General features: G+C 43.2%; 1 protein-coding gene across 1 annotated transcript in view; it reads left to right on the top strand.

Annotated features, from left to right (window-relative positions):
- The window catches only part of txndc5 (thioredoxin domain containing 5), a 34341-nt gene that overhangs the window by 10153 nt on the left and 3157 nt on the right, over positions 1 to 21031 (top strand). Inside the window, exons 4-9 of the mRNA XM_070888556.1 lie at positions 5701 to 5797; positions 8485 to 8600; positions 13814 to 13900; positions 14471 to 14629; positions 15330 to 15412; positions 17531 to 17660. Of these exons, the coding sequence (XP_070744657.1) occupies positions 5701 to 5797; positions 8485 to 8600; positions 13814 to 13900; positions 14471 to 14629; positions 15330 to 15412; positions 17531 to 17660 (672 nt within the window). The remainder of the gene's footprint in view (positions 1 to 5700; positions 5798 to 8484; positions 8601 to 13813; positions 13901 to 14470; positions 14630 to 15329; positions 15413 to 17530; positions 17661 to 21031) is intronic.

Below are 21031 nucleotides of genomic sequence, written 5' to 3'. Positions count from 1 at the left end.
GAAGCGGGCAGGGAAGTGGAGCCCCGTCCATGATCAGATCAGCCACGATCTTACTGAATGGTGGAGCAGGCTCGAGGGGCCAAATGGCCTACTCCTGCTCCTATTTCTTACGTTCTTATGAACTTGCTATGACACTGCCGTGGCTAACAAAATGATAGCGCGTGCTCGATGGGCTGAACATTCTGCTCCTGTTACCATGTTCCTCAGCTATAAAGTCGAACTGTTGGCTTGGGTTTAGAACACTCCCAAATTGTAACTTTTCACTGCGTCTAATTATACTCTTTAGTTTTATCTCTACCACAGGGAATAACAATATCATAATGAGAGCGGTGATTTTAAAACATTCCAACTACCTACAATTAAAAATGTGCAAAAAATATTTTTAAATAGTGTATGGTAGTTTGAATATCATTATTATGGTCTGGATTCTAATAAGTATATCCACTGCAGTCCAAAAATTGTAAGAAATTAACAACTAAATGCTTTTTTTCTTTAAATATAACTCATTTTCTTTAAATAACATCTCATTTTTCCCATATTCATTCTTGGGCTGCCAGCGTGTCTTGGAATTTCAGGCTCCCGGGAACAGCCACTAGCTTTTATGGTTTCATCAAATTGGTTATGGTTCATTTTCAGCTTATTAATATTTAAAAATAACCTAAAACAGAAGCAAATCTAACTTTTTGCTTGCTTGATTTCCCCTTTTACCCCATTCTGTCTTCCACAATATTATTTGAATTGTTTGTCTAATTTCTCATTTATGCCCTATTCTAACTACTATGTAACCTTTTATTTAGAAAAGTCTTCTAAACATTTCACTCGGCCTATTGGGGAAAGGGTTACAAGAGGAAAAATGTAATTTAGAAATGGTGTATATTTTTTTGAAAGTGGTAATCATAACTTATGGTGAACAGCAAAAGCTTGTATCTTTATGTGTCTCATGAGAGTTTGGTTTCCGTAAAAAATAAGGAAATGCATAAATTTATGACTCTGATGATCAACAAATGGGCCATTAGTTTTGTATCCAAGAACATAAGCAGATGTAGATTATCCTTAACTTGTCGTTTTTCCTGTTCCTCTTCACCTTTTCCACCTGTTTCCTGCTTCTAAAAACAAAGTGAGCACTACTTTGACCTCTTCTTTGTGAAATCTGTGGAATAACTAGTGTCAGTTGTGGCTCAGTGGGTAGCACTCTTGCCTCTGAGGTTGTGGGTTCAAGTCCCACTCCAGAGACTTGAGCACAACAATCTAAGCTGTCACTCCAGTGGAGTGCTGCACTGTTGGAGATGCCATCTTTTGGATGAAACGTTAAACCGAGGCCCTGTCTGCTCCCTCAGGTGGATGTAAAAGATCCTATGGCACTACAGGCCCTCGGGACCTAATTCGTTCCGTTTTTTTTCCGGATTTCAGACAAGAAAATCAGTAGTCTGAAATCTGTATTCCTCGACTGAATCCATGGTGGGTTTTGAGCGGCGAGGTTTGAAATCCGACAAAACCCGAAATCTGGATTCGGTCAAGGATTCCGGATTTCAGACTTGATTTTCTTGTCTGAAATCTGGAATCCTCAACCGAATCCGTGCAGGATTTTGGGTTTTGCCGCAAAATGTTAAGTTTTTGGACAATAATTCCGGATGACTCCATCAGCTATGCGCAAAATGTTTTCGGCAGTCTGGATTCGAGACATTGCACGTGTATTTCGAAGAAGAGCGATGGAGTTATCCCCGGTGTCCTAGCCAATATTTATCTCTCCATCTACATCACTAAAACAGATTATCTGCACATTATCACATTGCTGTTTGTGAGAGCTTGCTGTGTGCAATTTTGCTGCCGCATTTCCCACATTACAACAGTGACTACACTTCAAAAAGTACTTCATTGGCTGTAAAGCACTTTGAGACATCCGGTGATCGTGAAAGGCGCTATATAAATGCAAGTCTTTTTTCTGGTATATAGAAATATTGATTCCTGTCTGGATAGTTCTTAAGGGTTTAAAATCAGAGAGTAACTTTGTTTTTCATATGCTAGTTACTCTTTTATTCAGACCTGATTTTTGTGTCTGGACTCTAAAGTCCAAATGATTTTGTTTGAAGTTCATTATTTAATCCGATGTTCCATTGATTGATCCGGACAGTTTTACTCCATTGCGCAAATTAGTTGCTACATTTTTTTCCTCCATCCAGACATTCAGTAACTCAACTGCTCAATTGAATGCAATTTGTGTAACAGTTTATGCAAACCATTCACTCTTGAAAAAGACCAGGAAAAGGATAATCCTTGAGTTTGCACTTGGAAAATAATACTATAAATCTATTAGGATTTCCTCATATTGTGCATTGAAACATTTGTTTGTTTTATTGAACTTGACACTGGAGGGTCACTATGAGTTGGTGAGGAGGCCTGACTGAACATTAAGTTGCAGTTTTCTGTCACCAAAGCTATTCAAGTCTCTAGATATCGGTTCCTTATTTTCAGAAGTTGCAACTTTATATTTAAAGAGCATGAATAGCAAGGGGCTGGTGTGCTGAAAGCAATTTGCATAGCTGAGGGAGAAATATGCAAATTTATTACACTGATCACTGCGGCAATAGTTACAGCAGAAGTAGTGAGGTGTTTAGGATGGCAGGAACTTTGTTTTGCATTGACTAATTTTGTTGTGTCCAACTTTGGCGTACTGTTGTCTTAAATTAATCTGAGAAACTGCAGTGCAATAGAAAAAGTGCGAACATCTGTTGAGGGCAGGGTTTTGTTTGGCAGTGATGACTCCAATGTTGAATAGCTCACTGCCATTCCCTGTGATGATTGGCTACTTGGGTGAGATACTGCTAGGAACATAGGAACAGGAGTAGGCAGTTCAGCCCCTCCTGCCTGCTCTGCTATTCAATTAGATCATGGGAGATCTATACCTCAACTCCATTTACCCGCCTTTTCTCCCATTAAGCATTAAAAATCTATCGATCTCAGTCTTGAAATGTTTAATTGTCCTATCATCCAAAGTTTTGGGGGAGTGAGTTTCAGATTTCTGCTACATGTTGTGGGGAAGAAATGCTTCCTGATTTCACTTCTAAATGGCCTGGCTCTAATTTTAAGATTATGGCCTCTTGTTCTGGATTTCCGATTGAATCCCTTTATCATTTTAAACACCTCAGTTAGATTAACTGCTAAATGCAAAAGGATGCAAGCCAAATTTATGCAACCTATCCTCATAATTTAACCCCTTAAGCTCTGGGATTGGTATTGAACCGTACCCCACCATAAGTTTGGTATCTTCAGAACAAGAACGGATTAAAAAATTGAACAAGTTACTAAGATTTTATTTTTATTTTGTATTGGTCAACTCCTATTCATTTGAAGTGAGCTGTTCACTATTTTAAAATGGACCCTTAAAAGGGAGTACTCTATCATTGTACATGTTATGCATATTATTCCCTCCAGTGCTATGCTCTACCTTAGGAGGCAATCGTGTAAGAGGTATCTTATTGTAACACTCCTTTCAAATTTTCCTCTAAGAAAATTGTCAGCCCACAATTTTCTGCCCAAACACTTTAGTAGCTGGAAAATTGTGGGATGAGCAGTGTAGGAACAGAAAAACCCATCCAGGATCAGCACTCAGTGCCTCCAAAAGGACAGTCAAGGTGTGTATGTGACATGGAAAATGGCAGGAGGGATCCTTGGCCTGTCACATCTGCATGCTGTCCCTGAATGGCCTTGGTTTTGATTGACTCCATACCCAGTATCAGAAGAAAGAAATTAAGTACTTTTGAAGTGTAGTCACCATGGTAAAGTGGGAAACACGGCAGCCAATTTGCGCACAGCAAGGTCCAGCAAACAGCATTGTGATAATGACCAGATAATCTGTTTCAGTGATGCTGTTTGAGGGATAAATATTTTCAGAACACCGGGGATAACTCCCCTGCTCCTCTTCGAATAGTGCCATGGGATATTTTATATCCACCTGCAAGGGCAGACGGGATCTCGGTTTAAAGTCTTATCTGAAAGGCGGTACCTCTGACAGTGCAGCACTGCCTCAGCACTGCACTGGAGTGTCAGCCTAGATTATGTGCTCAGGTTTCTGGAGTGGGACATCCAACCCATGGCCTTCTGCCTCAGAGGGTGCTACCACTGTGGTAAGGTTGACACTTGAAGCATTTGATTTAGTGCCTGAAACTTTAACATTGATGTTATTTTGACACCCCTGCAACCAGGTGCTTTTACCAGTTGCTCAAGGCAGAGCAAACCCAGAGAGGGATGTAATATTGGCTATCTTGGGGTGGTGCTGATTTGACGGCTGCACTGAAGTAGTTCCTGCTCAATATTTGCATGGGTTCTATTTTTAAAAGAGGGTAATTAATATGCCAGTGGATTTGCTGCTGAATTAATTACCTTTATTGCTCTTTGGACTTGTAACTGCTACCTTATTTGAACCATGGGATTGTAGGCCCTGAAGGGGAAGACCTGTGGAGTTTCAAGGCTGTAGTGTTTTCACTAGGATGTTAGCAAGGCATAGTGGTGGGTGTGTAAAATCTTTATATCCCATATGAACTGTGAAGAATGACTAGCAGTACAATTATAGATGTTTGCCCTTTCAAGCTTGCATTGTATGTGGAGAGAACATTTTGCTGTACATAGCACTAGAACTAGAAACTTACCCAAGAATTAAGACAATTTGAGGTGAAACATTCGGTGTGTGAGACAAGTGGCATATCGCACATGAAAGCATACTGGTTAAGGGCAGTTCCCCTAAACCCCACCCACCCAGGATTATGCTGCTAATCTCTTAAATAAAATTGAAATGTAAGCACGAGAAGTGGTCTCTTTCATTGAGGTCCTGTTTCTGGATCTAATGTATCCATTTTCGTCTTTTTCTTCCCAACCACATCGCCCTTTAGGAATTGATGTTCCCTTGTAAGTGCGTCAGCGTAGTCAGTACTCAATAATATTAGAGGTGTGACATCCGAAATCCGGAAAGCTCGGGACCGAGTCCGTTCCAGATATTTTCGGAACGTCTTTGCCTGGGCCGAGGGAGGGGTCGTCGGTCAGGCCGCCGGAGGTCGTGGGGGGGGTTCAGTTGGGCCGCCAGGGGAAGGTCGGTTTGGCCGAGGTCGGTCGGGGGAGGTTGGGCGGCTGGAAGTCGGGCCGAGGTCGGGCGGCCGGAAGCTGGGGGAGGCTGGCCAGAGGTCGGGGGAGGTCGGGCGGCCAGAAGCCAGTGGAGGTAGGTTGGGCGGCCAAGGAACGGGAGTCTGGATTTCAGAACATTTTCAGGTTTCCTAAGAACTTCGCCACGGATCGGCCCGGATTCCGGAACTTCGGATTTTGGACGTCGCACCTGTACTGCAATTGATGGGAGTCTGTTAAACTTGAAGAAAGTATCTGACACAGCATTGGGCTTTTTGGACTTGAAGATGAGTCACTGTTGACATCCGAACTTGCTTCCCTTTGTTGGGGAAGTTTTTTTTTGGCTGTTCTCCAGCAGGCCTCCGGGTGAGCGACTCATCACGAGATGTGGAAAAATGGACGCATGATATTACCTTTACGTAGCTGGATTAATTAAGGTTGGGGTGAGGGCTACAGAGCAGTCTGTCTGGAGGAGATGCATTTCCTTCAGGGAAAAACCTTTTAATATGCACCTTAAAATGTAATTTTGCCTCCCTATAACTGAAAAATTAAATCCTAATTTATTTATTTTTTATATACTCTTGTTAGCAAATAGAAACTGAGCAGGAACCTCCTACAGCCCCAGAAGCCAAGCAGGGCTTGTATGAACTATCAGCCAACAACTTCAAGCTGCATACTGGACAAGGTATGTTTTACACAGTTTAAGTGTTTGTTTGTTTTATGTTTATAAGTCTGGATGTTCTGGAGCTGAATCATGACCTATCAAACACTAGTAGAAGTTTGTAGAATAACTTGTAACTCTTATTTTATTCAGTAATGAGTGTGAGTGACAACAGAGTCACAAATCTGAATGATGGGGCTTTTGATCCTCTTTTTAAAGGAAGTTGCTTTTACCTGTAGTGACCACTCTAAAACATATCGTTCCTTTTCACAAAAAAAAACAGGCCACCATTGGGAGGAAATTTGCAAAAATCAGTGTAAAAAAATAAGCACCGCACTTGATGCGAGTGTTAACTATAGTTGCAAGTTGGCAAACTTGCTGTAGTCCTCATTGGCAGACTTGTGTTAACGGTTTGAAGGAGTGTGCTGCTGTGAGAACTGTCCGTCCAATGCAAGCACCGGATGAAAACCAGGCTTTTCCCTGTGTGATTCAAAATAGTGTAGAGTCAGCTAAAATATTTTTACATCAAGAAGACTTCTACCAGTCAATTAGTACAGGGGCATTGATGTTAGCCAGGCATCGGGTCACATATCCATCCATTGGTTGGGTTTTGGCACAAAGAAACTTGGAGAAAATAATTAAATCTAATTACTGACATGTTCATTATGAAATAAAGATGTGTATGGCATTTGTACTTTAGAAAAAGAAGGCTTGTTACTCTCCCATCTATGTTTGGGCTCTCCATGTTTCGGTCACATTTCAAGTGACCAGGTGATCTGAAAGAATGTTCTGATGTGACTATTTTTATTTATTTGTTAGCATATATTGGCCATCCCTAATTGCCCTTGAGAAGGTGGTGGTGAGCTGCCTTCTTGAACCACTGCAGTCCTTGTGGGGAAGGTACTTTGTTGCAGCCGTTTGATACAACTGAGTGGCTTACGAGGCCATTTCAGAGGGCAGTTAAGTGTCAACCACATTGCTGTGAGTCAACATAAGAACATAAGAAATAGGAGCAGGAGCAGGTGTAGGCCATACGGCCCCTCGAGCCGGCCCTGCCATTTAATACGATCATGGCTGATCCGATCATGGACTCTGGTCCACTTCCTTGCCTGCTCCCCATAACCTCTTATTCCCTTATCAGTTAAAAAACTGTCTATCTCTGTCTTAAATTTATTCAATGAACCAGCTTCCACAGCAATCTGAGGCAGCAAATTCCACAGATTTACAACCCTCTGAGAGAAGAAATTCCTCCTCATCTCAGTTTTAAATGGGGGGGTGGGCTCTTATTATGTCCTCTACTTCTAGTCTTCCTTATCAGTGGAAACATCCTCTCTGCATCCACCTTGTCAAGCCCCTTCATAATCTTACACGTTTTGATAAGATCACCTCTCATTCTTCTGAATTCCAATGAATATAGACCCAACCTACTCAACCTTTCCTCATAAGTCAACCCCCTCATCTCTGGAATCAACCCAGTGAACCTTCTCTGAACTGCCTCCAAAGCAAGTATATCCTTTCTTAAATATGGAAACCAAAACTGTACGCAGTATTCCAAGTATGGCCTCACCAATACCCTGTATAACTGTAGCAAGACTTCCCTGCTTTTATACTCCATCCCCCTTGCAATAAAGGCCAAAATTCGATTAGCCTTTCTGATCACTTGCTGTACATGCATACTATCCTTTTGTGTTTCATGCACCAGGACCCCCAGGTCCCGCTGTACTGCAGCACTTTGCAATCTTTCTCCATTTAAATAATAACTTGCTCTCTGATTTTTTTTTCTGCCAAAGTGCATGACCTCACACTTTCCAACATTATACTCTACCTGCCAAATTTTTGCCCACTCACTTAGCCTGTCAATATCACACACGGAGTCACATATATGCCAGACTGGGTAAGGACAGCAGGTTTCCTTCCCTAAAGGACATTAGTGAACTTGATGGGTTTTTATGACAAAACGATAGTTTCATGGTCACCATTACTGATACTAACTTTTTTTATTCCAGATGTATTTAATTAACTGAATTTTAATTCCCCCAACTGCTGTGGTGGGTTTTGAACTCATGTCTCCGGATTATTAGACCAGACCTCTTGATTACTACTGTACCCTTACTTTGCTCCACTGAACCTTCTTGTGGGAAGTAGCTTACCTTGACTGCCTGGCTACATCAAGAACTTGGGCCTGCAGGAAATTATGAATGACCCTCCACCATTGGCGCACTGTGGCTGCAGTGTGTACTATCTGCTGGATGCACTGCAGCAGTTCACCAAGGCTGCTTTGGCAGCACCTCCCAAACCCGCGACCGTTACCACCTAGGGCAGCAGGTGCAGAGGAATACCAGCACCTCCAAGTCACACACCATCCTGACTTGGACATGTACCTATGTTCCTTGATCGTCTCTGGGTCAAGATTTTGGAACTCCCTCCCTAACAGCACCGTGGGTGTATCTTCATCACATGGACTGCAATGGTGCAACAAGAATGCCCCACCTTCTCTAGGGCAATTGGGGATGCGGTGCCCACATCCCGTAGGATGATAAAACCTGTTGGTTTGCCTCAGTTGGTAGCACGCCATGCTATTGGGATGCCCACAATAAAATGTTCTCTTTCCCAGCCCTCCTTTCCAGAATTATCAGTAATGATGTGTAGACTTTTATGTCCAAACATTTTTTTTTTAAACTCTCTAACCTAGCAATAAAAATCCTTTTCAGGTTTTCACTTTATCAAGTTCTTTGCTCCGTGGTGTGGGCACTGCAAGGCCCTGGCTTCGACATGGGAGCAGCTGGCATCGATGTTTGAGCATTCAGACAACGTGAAAATTGGCAAGGTGGGAACATCTAAAGTAATGGACAATGTTCTTTCTGAAAGTTTTGAAATGCCGCTTATCAACGAGTGTACAGCGAGTAGCATTGTATACTGTAGATTACGAGATTTGATAGGACTGCTTGGTTTTTGATAAGGAAGTGTCGCACTGAGCAGAATATAAATAGTCTGATAATCCGTTACATTATTTTCCAATATAAAGGGCCCAAGTTTCCACATGATTTGCGCCTGATTTTTAGGAGCAACTGGTGGAGAACGGACTATTTTAGAAATCGCAATTCTCCACTTTTTTTTTTCTGCAGTTCTAGTCAGGTAGAACAGTTCTAGTTTAGAACAGAATTTTTTCTTCAAAAGGGGGCGTGTCCGGGCACTGACGCCTGATTTGAAAGTTTCCACAGTGAAAATGTACTCCAAACTAAAGTAGAATGGAGCCAGTGAAGATTTTTGTAGAACTGAAAAAACCTGTTCTACACATTAAAAAATCAGGCGCAGGTTACAAATTAGGCGTCCAGAACGAGGGGGGGGGGGAAGGGAACTCATTAAATTCTACAATAAATCCTTATTTATACTTCTACAAATATTATACAAATAAATCCAACCTGAATAAACATTTATAAGCCAAGAAAAGATTAAATAAACCATCTTCCTACCTGTGTGAAAGTGCTTCAGCCAGGGAGAATTCTGCAGCCGTTCGTGCCGCTGAGCGGGAGGGGGAGAGAGAGAGAGGGAGGGGGAGAGAGAGAGAGGGAGGGAGGGAAGGGGAGAGAGAGAGAGGGAGGGAGGGGGAGAGAGAGAGAGAGAGGGAGGGAGGGGGAGAGAGAGAGAGAGAGGGAGGGGGAGAGAGAGGGAGACGAGGGAGAGGGGAGGGAGGGAGGGAGAGAGAGAGAGGGGAGGGAGAGAGAGAGAGGGGAGGGAGGGAGAGAGAGGGGAGGGAGGGAGAGGGAGAGAGGGGAGGGAGGGAGAGGGAGAGAGGGGAGGGAGAGGGAGAGAGGGGGGGGAAGAGGGGTGGGATCGGGCAACAGGAGCGGGCCTCGGGTCGGGGAGGGGGGAGCGGGTCGGGGGGGGGGAGCGGGTCTCAGGTCGGGGTGGTGGGAGCGGGTCTCGGGGCGGGGAGCGGGTGTCGGGGTGGGGAGCGGGTCTCGGGTCGGGGGGGGAGCGGGTCTCGGGTCGGGGCTGGGGAGCGGGTATCGGGGTGGGGAGCGGGTCTCGGGTCGAGGCGGGGGGGGGAGCGGGTGTCGGGTCTTGGGTCGGGGGGGGGGCGGGAGCGGGTCTCGGGTCGGGGTGGTGGGAGCGGGTCTCGGGGCGGGGAGCGGGTGTCGGGTCGGGTCTGGTCGGCGAGAAGCGGGGGTCGGGTCTTGTCGGGGGCGGGGAGCAGGAGCTGGCCGTGGGAGGAGCCTCATTCACGCAGCCCCAGTGAGGCCATTCGGCCAGGGCTAGGGGCTGCGTGCTTCGGGCCCCTCCCACACAGTTCGGCGCCTGGAGCTACTGCACTTGCGTGCCGACTGTAGCGCGCACGTGCAGAGGCCCCGGCACTGTTTTCAGCACAGGGACCTGGCTCCGCCCCCCCCACAGCTCGTGCTGGCTGCGCCGAGGGCCAGAGGAGCTGTAAGTAGGTGGAGAATACCGAGGATTTTTTTAGGCGCCGTTTTAGGCGTGAAAAACAGGCGCCCAGCTCTGAGGGGCGCCCATTTTTTTTCTTGTGGAAACTTGGGCCCTATGTCAGTCTAAGATTAGTACAGATTGCAAAGGCTCATTTTTTTCTTCTTCCTATTCCTTGAATTCTACATTGCCATTGAACGTAATTATTAGGATATACAAATAAGTGGGGTGGGGAAGAGAAATAGCAATGCTGGATCCCTGTATTCAGTCTTGGATGCATATACTTTACACAGGGATCTGGGAATCTCTCATAAGAAGTCCCTGAGTTTCATCATGTTGGCATCCAGTAAGTTGCATCATTTTCCATTGTTAATTTAAACTACATAAGACAATCGCAAAAAATGTTTTTACTTCAATTAAATGTTCAATTTGTTTTCCTTTTAGCAATTGTAGCTTCAAAGTTGAATGTTTTATCTTTTGATAAACAACCCGTCCTTTGTGCCTTTCATGTCCGAAAAGTGGAGGAGCTAAAACAAACATACAAACTCATTGTTTCCCTCCTCCCCCCCCCCCCCCCTTTGAATCCTAACTTAATAATATTTTGATGGCCTTCCTCCAGTCCATCGTTAAACATTTTTGTTTTCTCTTTCTCGGCACAAAAGCTTCTGTATCGGTTTTAGCTTGTAAGTTTGTTTTTGATTATATTCTCATTCTTTCCTGCTAGCATTTATACTTGAGACCCTTCTGGTCCATATCTCAGAGACCCCACGTCCAGTCTTCATTCCATCCCACTGGCCAGGTTTTCCTAACGATCCTGGGCACCCACCACCCCTTTAGGTTGTATTCCTTCTTGTTTGCGCCGCGCACGAGGTAAACAGGCTTTGTTATTACCGTGTCACCCATCGCGCTTCAGAACATACACCTATCCCACCTCGGTTTTCGTCCTTCCGTGGTTCGCTATAACTTAGTTATACAGATTACCCCCTCTTAGTTCTTTATACAGATTATCTCCTTCCCTGTCAATGCTACAACTCTGCAGGTGGTACAAAAAACATATTCGCTGTAATATCAGCTGCCACATCCTGGGGTCGGAGTGGCTGTACCTTGCTCGCTGCACCAATTGTTGGGGTAAAAAGAATACTTCTCTTCCTCAAGGTGGACTCCCTGATATAAGGAATCGACACCCGCCCGTCCGTATAGCGACCATGGAATCACTCAGACGAAACCTCGGTTAATCGGCTTCTATTCAAGCATGCTAGGGAAGGGTTCCGATGAACACTTTCTCGATCAAGAGGTTTTACAATTACAATTACACAGTTTCTCGAGTGTGCGACCCTCCTACAAAACCACCGATTGGTCTACTGCTATCAGCGGAGTTATATTGATTCATTGACTCTCATCAGACTGGCTCTGAGTGACTCTCCCCCACCTGTCCATCTCCCATCAAATAAGAACATAAGAAATAGGAACAGGACTAGGCCATATGGCCCCTCGAGCCTGCTCCGCCATTCAGTAAGATCATGGCTGATCTGATCATGGACTCAGCTCCACTTCCTCGCCCGCTCCCCATAACCACTTATAGTTTAAGAAACTGTCTATTTCTGTCTTAAATTTATTCAATGTCCCAGCTTCCACAGTTCTCTGAGGCAGAGAATTCCACAGATTTACAACCCTCTGAGAGAAGAAATTTCTCCTCATCTGTTTTAAATGGGCGGCCCCTTATTCTAAGATCGTGCCCTCTAGTTCTAGTCTCCCCCATCAGTGGAAACATCCTCTCTGCATCCACCTTGTCAAGCCCCCTCATAATCTTATACATTTCGATAAGATCACCTCTCATTCTTCTGAATTCCAATGAGTAGAGGCCCAACCTACTCAACCTTTCCTCATAAGTCAACCCCCTCATCCCCGGAATCAACCTAGTGAACCTTTTCTGAATTGCTTCCAAAGCAAATATATCCTTTTGTAAATATGGAAACCAAAACTGCACGCAGTATTCCAGGTGTGGCTTCACCAATATCTTATGTAGCTGTAGCAAGACTTCACTGCTTTTATACTCCATCCGTTTTGCAATAAAGGCCAAAATACCATTGGCCTTCCTGATCACTTGCTGTACCTGTATACTATCCTTTTGTGTTTCATGCACAAGTACCCCCAGGTCCCGCTGTACTGCAGCATTTTGCAATCTTTCTCCATTTAAATAATAACTTGTTCTTTGATTTTTTTCTGCCAAAGTGCATGACCTCACACTTTCCAACATTATACTCCATCTGCCAAATTTTTGGCCACTCACTTAGCCTATCTATGTCCTTTTGTAGATTTTTTGTGTCCTCCTCACACATTGCTTTTCCTCCCATCTTTGTATCGTCAGCAAACTTGACTACAATCACACGGAATGTGTTATTCAGTGTTGTCAACTTTGCCTCAGTTCCTCATGACATGTTGATTAACTTTGTTTTCTAGGGTGGTGCCTCCTTATCCCTCTCCCAAGAGTCAAAACTACAGTCAAACCATCCTGTTCCCATGCTGCTATAATCTATGTTCCCAAATATTTTACTGTCCTTGTTCTGTACTGAATACAGTTTCCATGAGTCTGTACTAAGGTTAATACAACGGATGGTTCATTAACCATCAAGCTTTGCTTCCCCTTCTTAAAACTCATTCAAGCAAGTGTATAAGCGTGCTTTACATACAATCTGGACCATGTGGCAGATCAATTCATTACCTTCGGTATCCTTTTTAGTGACTATTTGTCTGTCTGTCTCCCACTAGTGACCATATTTTATCCTCTTACACACGGGCATGTGCAGTATTTAATAAGTGCTTTTTATCAGGTCGTCGTGGTTGAGAAAACCATGCACTGCTAGAAAGTTGGTGTGACTGATCACTTGAAATCCCAGTTCCACCCAACACAGTGCCTACCATAGAAGCCCCATTCCACTAGACAGGTTTGTAGCCACCTGATTAGAGCCCGATGTGATTGAGTTGATGGGGTTGTCCAGGATATGGGAGCAGCATTCACTGTGTCTGATAGTGGAAACCATGGTAAGTGGTACCATGTACAAAATTGTTCCAAAGGCCCTCTCGCATTTGACCTCCTACAGTGGTCATCACCAGTCACTAGACCACAGTGCCCTGGTCAGACAGTGATTGCAGCCTCTTGCCGTAATTACTAACAGTGATAAGAGCTGGGGATTCCACCAAGAGGTGCTTTGGATTCAATGCAGAATAGGACTCCCTACACAATCCATGGCAGGTCAACAGATTCCAGCTTTGAGCAGTATGGCTGGCTGTGAGCTACTTCAAATCAGTTTAAAAACATTGTTTTAATCTGTTCTGGCACATGCCCAGCAAAGGGGGCCTTGAGGCGCAGCACAAAAGCAGCCGGACAGACTGCCAGTTCTTTCACTCATTTTCTCCCTGATATAATTTGCTTGTAAAGATTTCAAAAAATAAATAGAATTTTAGGCAGTTCGCTGGCACTTTAAGCCAATTTGTGTGTGAGGAATCGGCAGAGTTCAATTCAGGTGCTGAAATCTCTGAAGAGTATGTTTGCTTTGTGACTGCAGCCTTACCCCTGCAGTGTCTGACAATACTAATAGTTTTGTAATCTAATTCTAGGTTGATTGCACCATCCATCAGCAGTTATGCTCCGAGAGCCAAGTGCGTGGGTACCCAACTCTACTTTGGTTCAAGGATGGTGAAAAGGCAAGTATAATTTTTTATTTTAAATTCTGTTTTCTGGACTCCTTCCCACCTCCTTGCCCAATCCAATAACGTGCTGTATTCCATAAACCATGGCAAATTCAGAACTTCAATGGAGCCGTTGAATTTCCAAAGCCTTGAAGAGTTTGTCCTTGGTGCTTAATATCAGGCTTCAATGTGTGCAGAATGGATATCTGAAGCCTATCAAAATGGTAAAACTTGTCTGAGTGGTGTGGTCAGATGGGCGACCTTCCAGACAGAATCTCTTCTTCCCTCCCCAACTAAGTGGATGGTGAAATAAAAAGCACTGTGGGCTACCATTACAGCAATCTACGTCAAATTGTGTGCGTGCAGGAATGCGCAGGTATGATGGTGAGGCAAGAGAAAGGAATTCTTTGGAAAAGGTGTGTGTCATTTGTCACTGTCTGCAATCGCAAGAATCCCTTTGGAAATTCTACTTTTTGTACTGCTCAGTTGTGAAGACTGGTAAAGCATATGTTCTTGAGGAATATTTTGAACTGTAAAGTCCTCTTTCCAAATGTTCAAATGAATTCATTATTTCCTCTTTCTTAGGCTGATCAATACAAGGGAAAAAGAGATCTGGACTCACTAAAGGAATATGTGGATTCCCAGTTAAAGGCAGCGCAACCCTCTGAAGAAGATAAGGAAAGTGATGAACTTCCTGAGGAAGAGGAGGATCAGCCAAAGGAGGAGGAGGAGGAGCAGGAACCGGTATTTAAGACTTTTGGGTGATTTCAGATGTGGGTAGGGAGGGTGGGGGAAGTTGCATGAGCAATGTATTTTTAATCTGTCTTTGCTCTGAAGCTGGGGAATTTGTCTGTTCTCGAGTACTGATCTGTCAACTCAATTTAACAATGTTTCACCGGGCTAAAATGCTCTCTTCTAATCTTGCAACTGTTTTTTTCTAAGCGTTAATACCTCGAGTCACTGAACAGATTTAATATGCCTTTCACATAGTTAATTTGTTTGGCTTGGTTCTTGGTAGGAGAAAGGTTGCAGGTTTAAGCTGGCTGATGGTGCTTATAAATGCAATATTGAAATCAGTGCTAAAAAATTGGACAAGCTGGAAAATTGACTTCAGTTGAAAATTTCCAAGTTGTACTGAGCGCAATAAGAATGTTCATGCAACAATTTTTTTCAAAGAAGAAAACCACCTTAAATTTGGTTAATTTAGTTTTCCTTTGATAAATCTGACCAAATCTACTGGCTAACTTAATGGGTGCAAATGAAGAATTGTGGAAGTTTGGGACTAGGCTGTCCACTTGCCATCTGACAGGCTCTTAAGTTACGTCACTGGGGACCTTAAACTTAAAAATGGGATGGAACATAAGAGACTTAAGGCATCTTTCAATCTAAAGCTGCTTATGCTTTTGCATTTTGTGATCACTTTTTTTTTCTTCCCTCTCTGTAGTACAATGTGCTCATCTTGACTGAAAGTGATTTTGAGCAGACCATTGCCACGGGTGTCACTTTTGTGAAGTTTTATGCTCCTTGGTAAGTAATGTGTTGTTCTGCGGTTATTAATGAAGGGAATGTAGGCCAGGTCAAAAGGATCACGCAGGCTAGTTTATTCAGAGAGTTCCCAGCTTTTAATCAGTGTGTAGGAGACAACCCAATCTTGCAGTGGAGACGATTCATAGCTAGACTGTTGGAGGAAATATCTTTTCTGCGGGGGAAGAAAAGGAGTTGAATTTGACATTGTTCATGCTCTCCCACTAAAGATAAACCTCCAGCAAGAAGATTGTGGTGTCATGGAGAGGCGATGTGAAGTCTGGGAGTTTTTTTTAGAAGAATGCTGGCATTAGCTTGTAGCTTCAGATATTTCCCACATCTTCCTTTGAAATTTCCCCAAATTTGTGATGTATCGGTAACACAATTGTCCCCAAAAAATGACATTGAAACCCACATTGTAACCAAGTGGAGTAGATGGTCTCATCAATTCCATGGCTACGTTTCTAGATGTCACTTACTTTCCTGCCATGGAAGGTGAGCTGGCAGGAAGAGTCCAAGCATGAGATTGATTACCTGGAGGTTGGTCTCCATTATTGGGCGAGGTACTGCTGCCTGTTTCTATTGAAGAGCCAGGATATGCTGCAGCAGAGTGACGACCACTGCTCCGTCCCTGCCATCTCCCCTGTGCGTTCTAAGATCTGGTACTAATTTTATTCAGCTTGGAAGGATGAAGGGCCGAGAGGACCCTGCTGGGATTTTTGACCCGAGCTCTTCAGGCCTGGAATTCAGCACTCAACCAGCTGAACTAGCAGCTCAGTGGTCCAGAGCACCCTCAGGGCTGAAGAACATTACCTGTTGGCAGGAGCTGGAGGGGTGGCAGAGAGGAAGAAAGGTAATACACTAGCATTTAGTTGTGCTGTTAAGGGTAAAGACAGCAAATGTTCATATGGCTTTTCGCGTTACATCCATTCCTTGACTGAGAAGTTCTTAACAATCACCCTGCCTGTGCTATATAGGCAGGCAACAAGGACACATGATGATAAAGAGGTTAAACTTACCTTTATACGGTGCCTCATCATACTATTGAAACATGCCAAAGAATTTCATACAATGATTGTTGTATGTAGGCTATTGAGCACCAGCAACATCCCACAGAGACAAGGTGAATGACCAGTTAATCTGCTCTTTGGTGGTATTGTTTGAGGGAGCACTGCTGGCTCGCACACTACTAGAACGCTATGCTCTTTGAACGACATGAGATCTTTAACGTCCACCTGAATGGGCAGGTTTAATGGCCTGTCAGAAGGAAAGCAGCTGCAAAGATGTTGCAGTCTGTCGGTACTGGAGTGTTAGTGTAGATTATAAGCTTTGGTCCCAGTATGGGGTTAAACAACCTTCTGACTCAATGACACAACATAGCCAACGAGTCGCTGTGGGGAACCTACATCAAGTTACAGCTAGTATATTGAGCAATGGTTATGGGTTTGTGCATGTGGGAAGGAGGGAGAATTGAATGGGGTGTTGTTGTGCACCACCTAGTGGCCAGTTTCAGAATGACATTGGCAGACGTCTTTGGAGCAGGCTACCTGTTTCACAAGGGTGGTTTGCACATCGGGAAACCCAGTTGAGTAAGGAACTTGGCCTTCAAATAAATGCTGTGTTAATGACTTGTACTATTTCCTCGACTGTAAAGCTGTCAGCATAAGCTGTGCAGTTGGATCTAGTCTAAAATGTCCTGCAGCTTCTGAGACCAGTGAGACAACTTATTGGATACCAGCACTTTGAACATCAGTAGTTATAGTCCTCTTGTTTACAGCGTAGACTTTCATAGGGGGTCCCTAGTACATGGATGGTCCGTGAGGTTATTATGTTTCAGAAGTTTTTGTATTTGTTTTGTTAGTAGTGTTTCTGTTCAGCTGTGTGCCCTGGTATAGTTTTCCTTTGGGTTAGTTAGCTAACACGGTCTTTCAGAAATGAGGGCGGGATCCTTGAAGGTATGCCAAATTTACAGGGGATCCTTCAAACCTAGAAACCTCCAGTTCACAGTAAAAGCCAAGATATTCTTTTCCAGGCACTTCTGTGTAAGCAGATGGAAGAAACGTTGAACTCAAACGCCATTTACCTCCACTTGTAATCCACACAATCTGTCTTTGTCTGTAGGTGTGGCCATTGTAAGAGTCTAGCACCAACCTGGGAGGAACTTGCTAAGCGGGACTTCCCTGGTTTAAGTGATGTCAAGATTGCAAAAGTGGACTGTACTGAACAGCGTTCCCTCTGTAATCAGTACTCGGTAAGTAAAAACTATTAACCAGAGACATTGAAAAGTAGTAGTGGGAGGGTCACTTTGCTTTTTCAGTATACCTTTTTTTTTTACTTCTAATTTGTGTAGTTTAAAGTAGCATTACAAGGTTTATTGAGTTTAATATGGACAAATGACAACAACTAAACATTTGTAAACTACGGGTGAGCCAAGGCTGACTTTCTCAGTCTGGTTGGGAATAACGTGCAGTAGCAAGAAGGATGTTCACCTACAGTAAGAGCTGCTCACTGACAGACTGTTGTGTATAGAACAGCAGGTCTACCATATGCTGCCACCAAGCAGTGTTGTATTTGATTTCGACTCATGGGTAGCTGAGTGAATAAATGCTTTTTGTTTCTAAACTATATAGACAATATTTTTGGTTGACAGACCACCTCTCTGCCAAACCCATGCTCTACATGATTAAAATACAAAAAAAAAATCAAAGAAAAAAGCTAAACCATATCCAACTAGAACAAAAAATATGTTGAAAGAATAACTAACTTGTAGGTTGTCTTGTGCCAAGATGTGATGGGTTTTGTTTTTCCAGTTGATCTTGTTCTACATTTAGTAGGACAATAGACACGACTGTTATTGCAGCATTTTGGTGCACCTTGACATATGTATGGTACTACTGTAGGTGTGGTGTTCAAGGTAGAAAGGCTACATTTAAGTGGGCTGGAGAATTATTTTAATGAATCTGCAGCTGTTTTCGGGTAAGCGTTAATTATGTTGGACCGCAATAGGAGTTAAAAGAATTCTCCAGGGATGGGAATCATTCACTATTCAGTTTCTAATATTTAAAGAAAAATAAGATGGTGAAGGCCTCTGTGTAATTGTATCTTCTTCCAGAACATTTATCTTCTGAATGTGGGTCAATGATAGCTGAGTTTCATATTTTGCCTATTTACAATAAAATCTAATTCTAAGCAGATGGTGACTTCTGATTTGGGGATCTAGTTACTTTCATTTCATGTAATCAAATAAATGTTAATTCAGCACAGAATGAAGGGCCTTAAATTACTCTCATTGACTTTTCCTTTTCTTGAATATCATTTTTTCCTCTTACAACTGAGAAGGGCATTAGTGAACCACAGGTAATCACAGTGCAATTGCTGTTTTCCCATTTCCTCTTCGTGAAGGGGTTGACCATGCTGGGTTATGGTTCCACAAGCATTGATCACACTCTGGTCCAAGTAGCCTTTTTGTGTGAACCTTGACAGTGAATGTCAGCAGGTGATCAGATCACGAGATGTCTCAGCTAAGCCATTTTTTGTCCTAACCTGACCTGTCGACTTCCAGTATGTGTTGCTGGATCGAGGTCGCAAACCGTAACCCTTTGCTCTTGTGTGGAGGTACCAAGAAATCATTCACGAGATGCACTTGGCAGCTGTAACAAGGTCACTCATTCCTGCCAGCAGATGCCATCCTGTCCAAGATAGCTAGCTGAACGTCCCATGATTGATACTGTGTGGTACTATTTTCAGTCATGGGGGCAATACAGCACCTATCTCAACGCACCTATCCCATAACTGGTCAGTATGTCGGAGATGTTGAATGTGACTTGGGATTGGAATGCCAGAGACTGACCGTCGACACCTGACAATATTTGCTGACTGCTCCATGCATGTACTGGAGCACTTTATCTTGAATGGTTGTCCAATAAGACTCGCCAGAGAGGCAATGCAGTCAAAGCTAAACTATTGAATCAACAAGGGTACTACTGAAGTATCAGCAGATTATAGAGCAAATTATTTAAAAAAATCTTTCTCTTGCAACACACTGCCATTGATCACAGGAGAACTGGAGGTTGGGCTTTTATGTGGTACAAGATTGCAAAGGGAAGATAATCATGCAACTTCAGAGAATAGAAATTGTAAATTGAGCTTTGTTCAGTGATTTCCCCCTTTAGGATAATGCCATATGATGAATATGTAGCGAGTAAACAGTGAATTTGACACTCAGCTAGGGAACTGTACAGATATAAGACACAGTTTTGGTTGGATTGGAAGAGAGTTAGATACTGTTGGGCAAAAGGGGAGATTAGAAGTGGGAGTATTTAAAAAAAAAACTGAGCTGTGTGTAAGATGATCAAATATAAGAGGATGGTCAAAGAAGCTAGGTGCCAAAGGCAATCTCATAGTAGATAAGAGTGGAAGAAATACTGAAGTGTTCTGCCTCTGTTTAGAGGGAGGTGAAGGGAAGATTGGAGGGAAGTACTGGAGGAGGATGTGGAAGAGCACCTAAGTTACAGATATTAAAAAAATAATTGTATTGGGAGGATTAATGGGATGTCATTAAATCAAAGTCTGGATAGGCTCCGCTCCAGCATACTGGGGGAGGTCAGTAATGAACCAGATATACCACGGTTTTGCAAAATTCTTTGGAAACTGGAATTGTGCCAGAGGACTGGAGGGTGATAGAAGAGGAAAGGGATTAGCTTGGTAATTAAAAACCAGTTGGCCTCATTGGTAGTAGGAAAAGGTGCTGGAAACTATAAGTGAACGCTTGTGTGTTCACTGGGGACAGTCGATACAGATTTGTGAAAGGCACATTAAGTTTGGCTAATTTAGTTGACTAAAGACTGATTTATTTGTACTTTCAGAAAGCACGGTAAATGATGCACAAGGGACTAGTTGTAAAGGTTACACCCCATGGTATTAAATGTAAAGTAGTTGCTTGGAGGGCTGGCTTAAGGATTGAAAGAGAGTAGGAGTAAGCAGGTAGTTGTAGCTAGAAGTGTGCCCTCTCCTGTTCCATATACATAAGTGAGTTGGGTAGTGACATGGAGGAATGATTATCAAACTTTGATACTCAATTAGGACATTATCGATTAGGTGGTGGATGTCTATGTGCCAAATGGCAATCCAAACAAAGGTAGAGTAGTACATTTTGGGGGAGGAAAGGATAGAGAATAATAGTACAACTTAAAAGGTAATACTGTTAATGAGTGGAGGAACAGAGGGCAAAGGCAGGTTGAAAAAGCAAATGGGATTATAAGTAAGGAGAAGAATCATCTCAAATTTATGGCACAGAAAAAAGGCTATTTAGCCCATCGTGTCTGTGCTGGCCAAAAGAGCTATCCAGCCTAATCCCCCTTTCCAGCTCTTGAATCTACAAGACACATTGGTCAGGTTACAGTTTTGGGTACATTTACTACAGAAACCATATTTGACCCACAGAAAAGGTACAACATAGATTAGAATACCAGGGATGGTAGATTTTAGTTCTGGTGAGAAATTTGGAAACAGGAAAGGTTTAAGGGGAATCTAATAAGTGTTCAGAGGGTGAATAGGGCAAGATTATTTCTATTGGTTGAGGAATGGGTAATAAATGAATGATTGGAATTGTTAAAGAATGAA

The sequence above is a fragment of the Pristiophorus japonicus genome, chromosome 1 (genome assembly GCF_044704955.1).
Source record: "Pristiophorus japonicus isolate sPriJap1 chromosome 1, sPriJap1.hap1, whole genome shotgun sequence".
In the NCBI taxonomy this organism is placed as follows: Eukaryota; Metazoa; Chordata; class Chondrichthyes; family Pristiophoridae; genus Pristiophorus; species Pristiophorus japonicus.
Note: the sequence above shows the minus strand (reverse complement) of the source record. Positions and strands in the feature narration are given on the sequence as shown.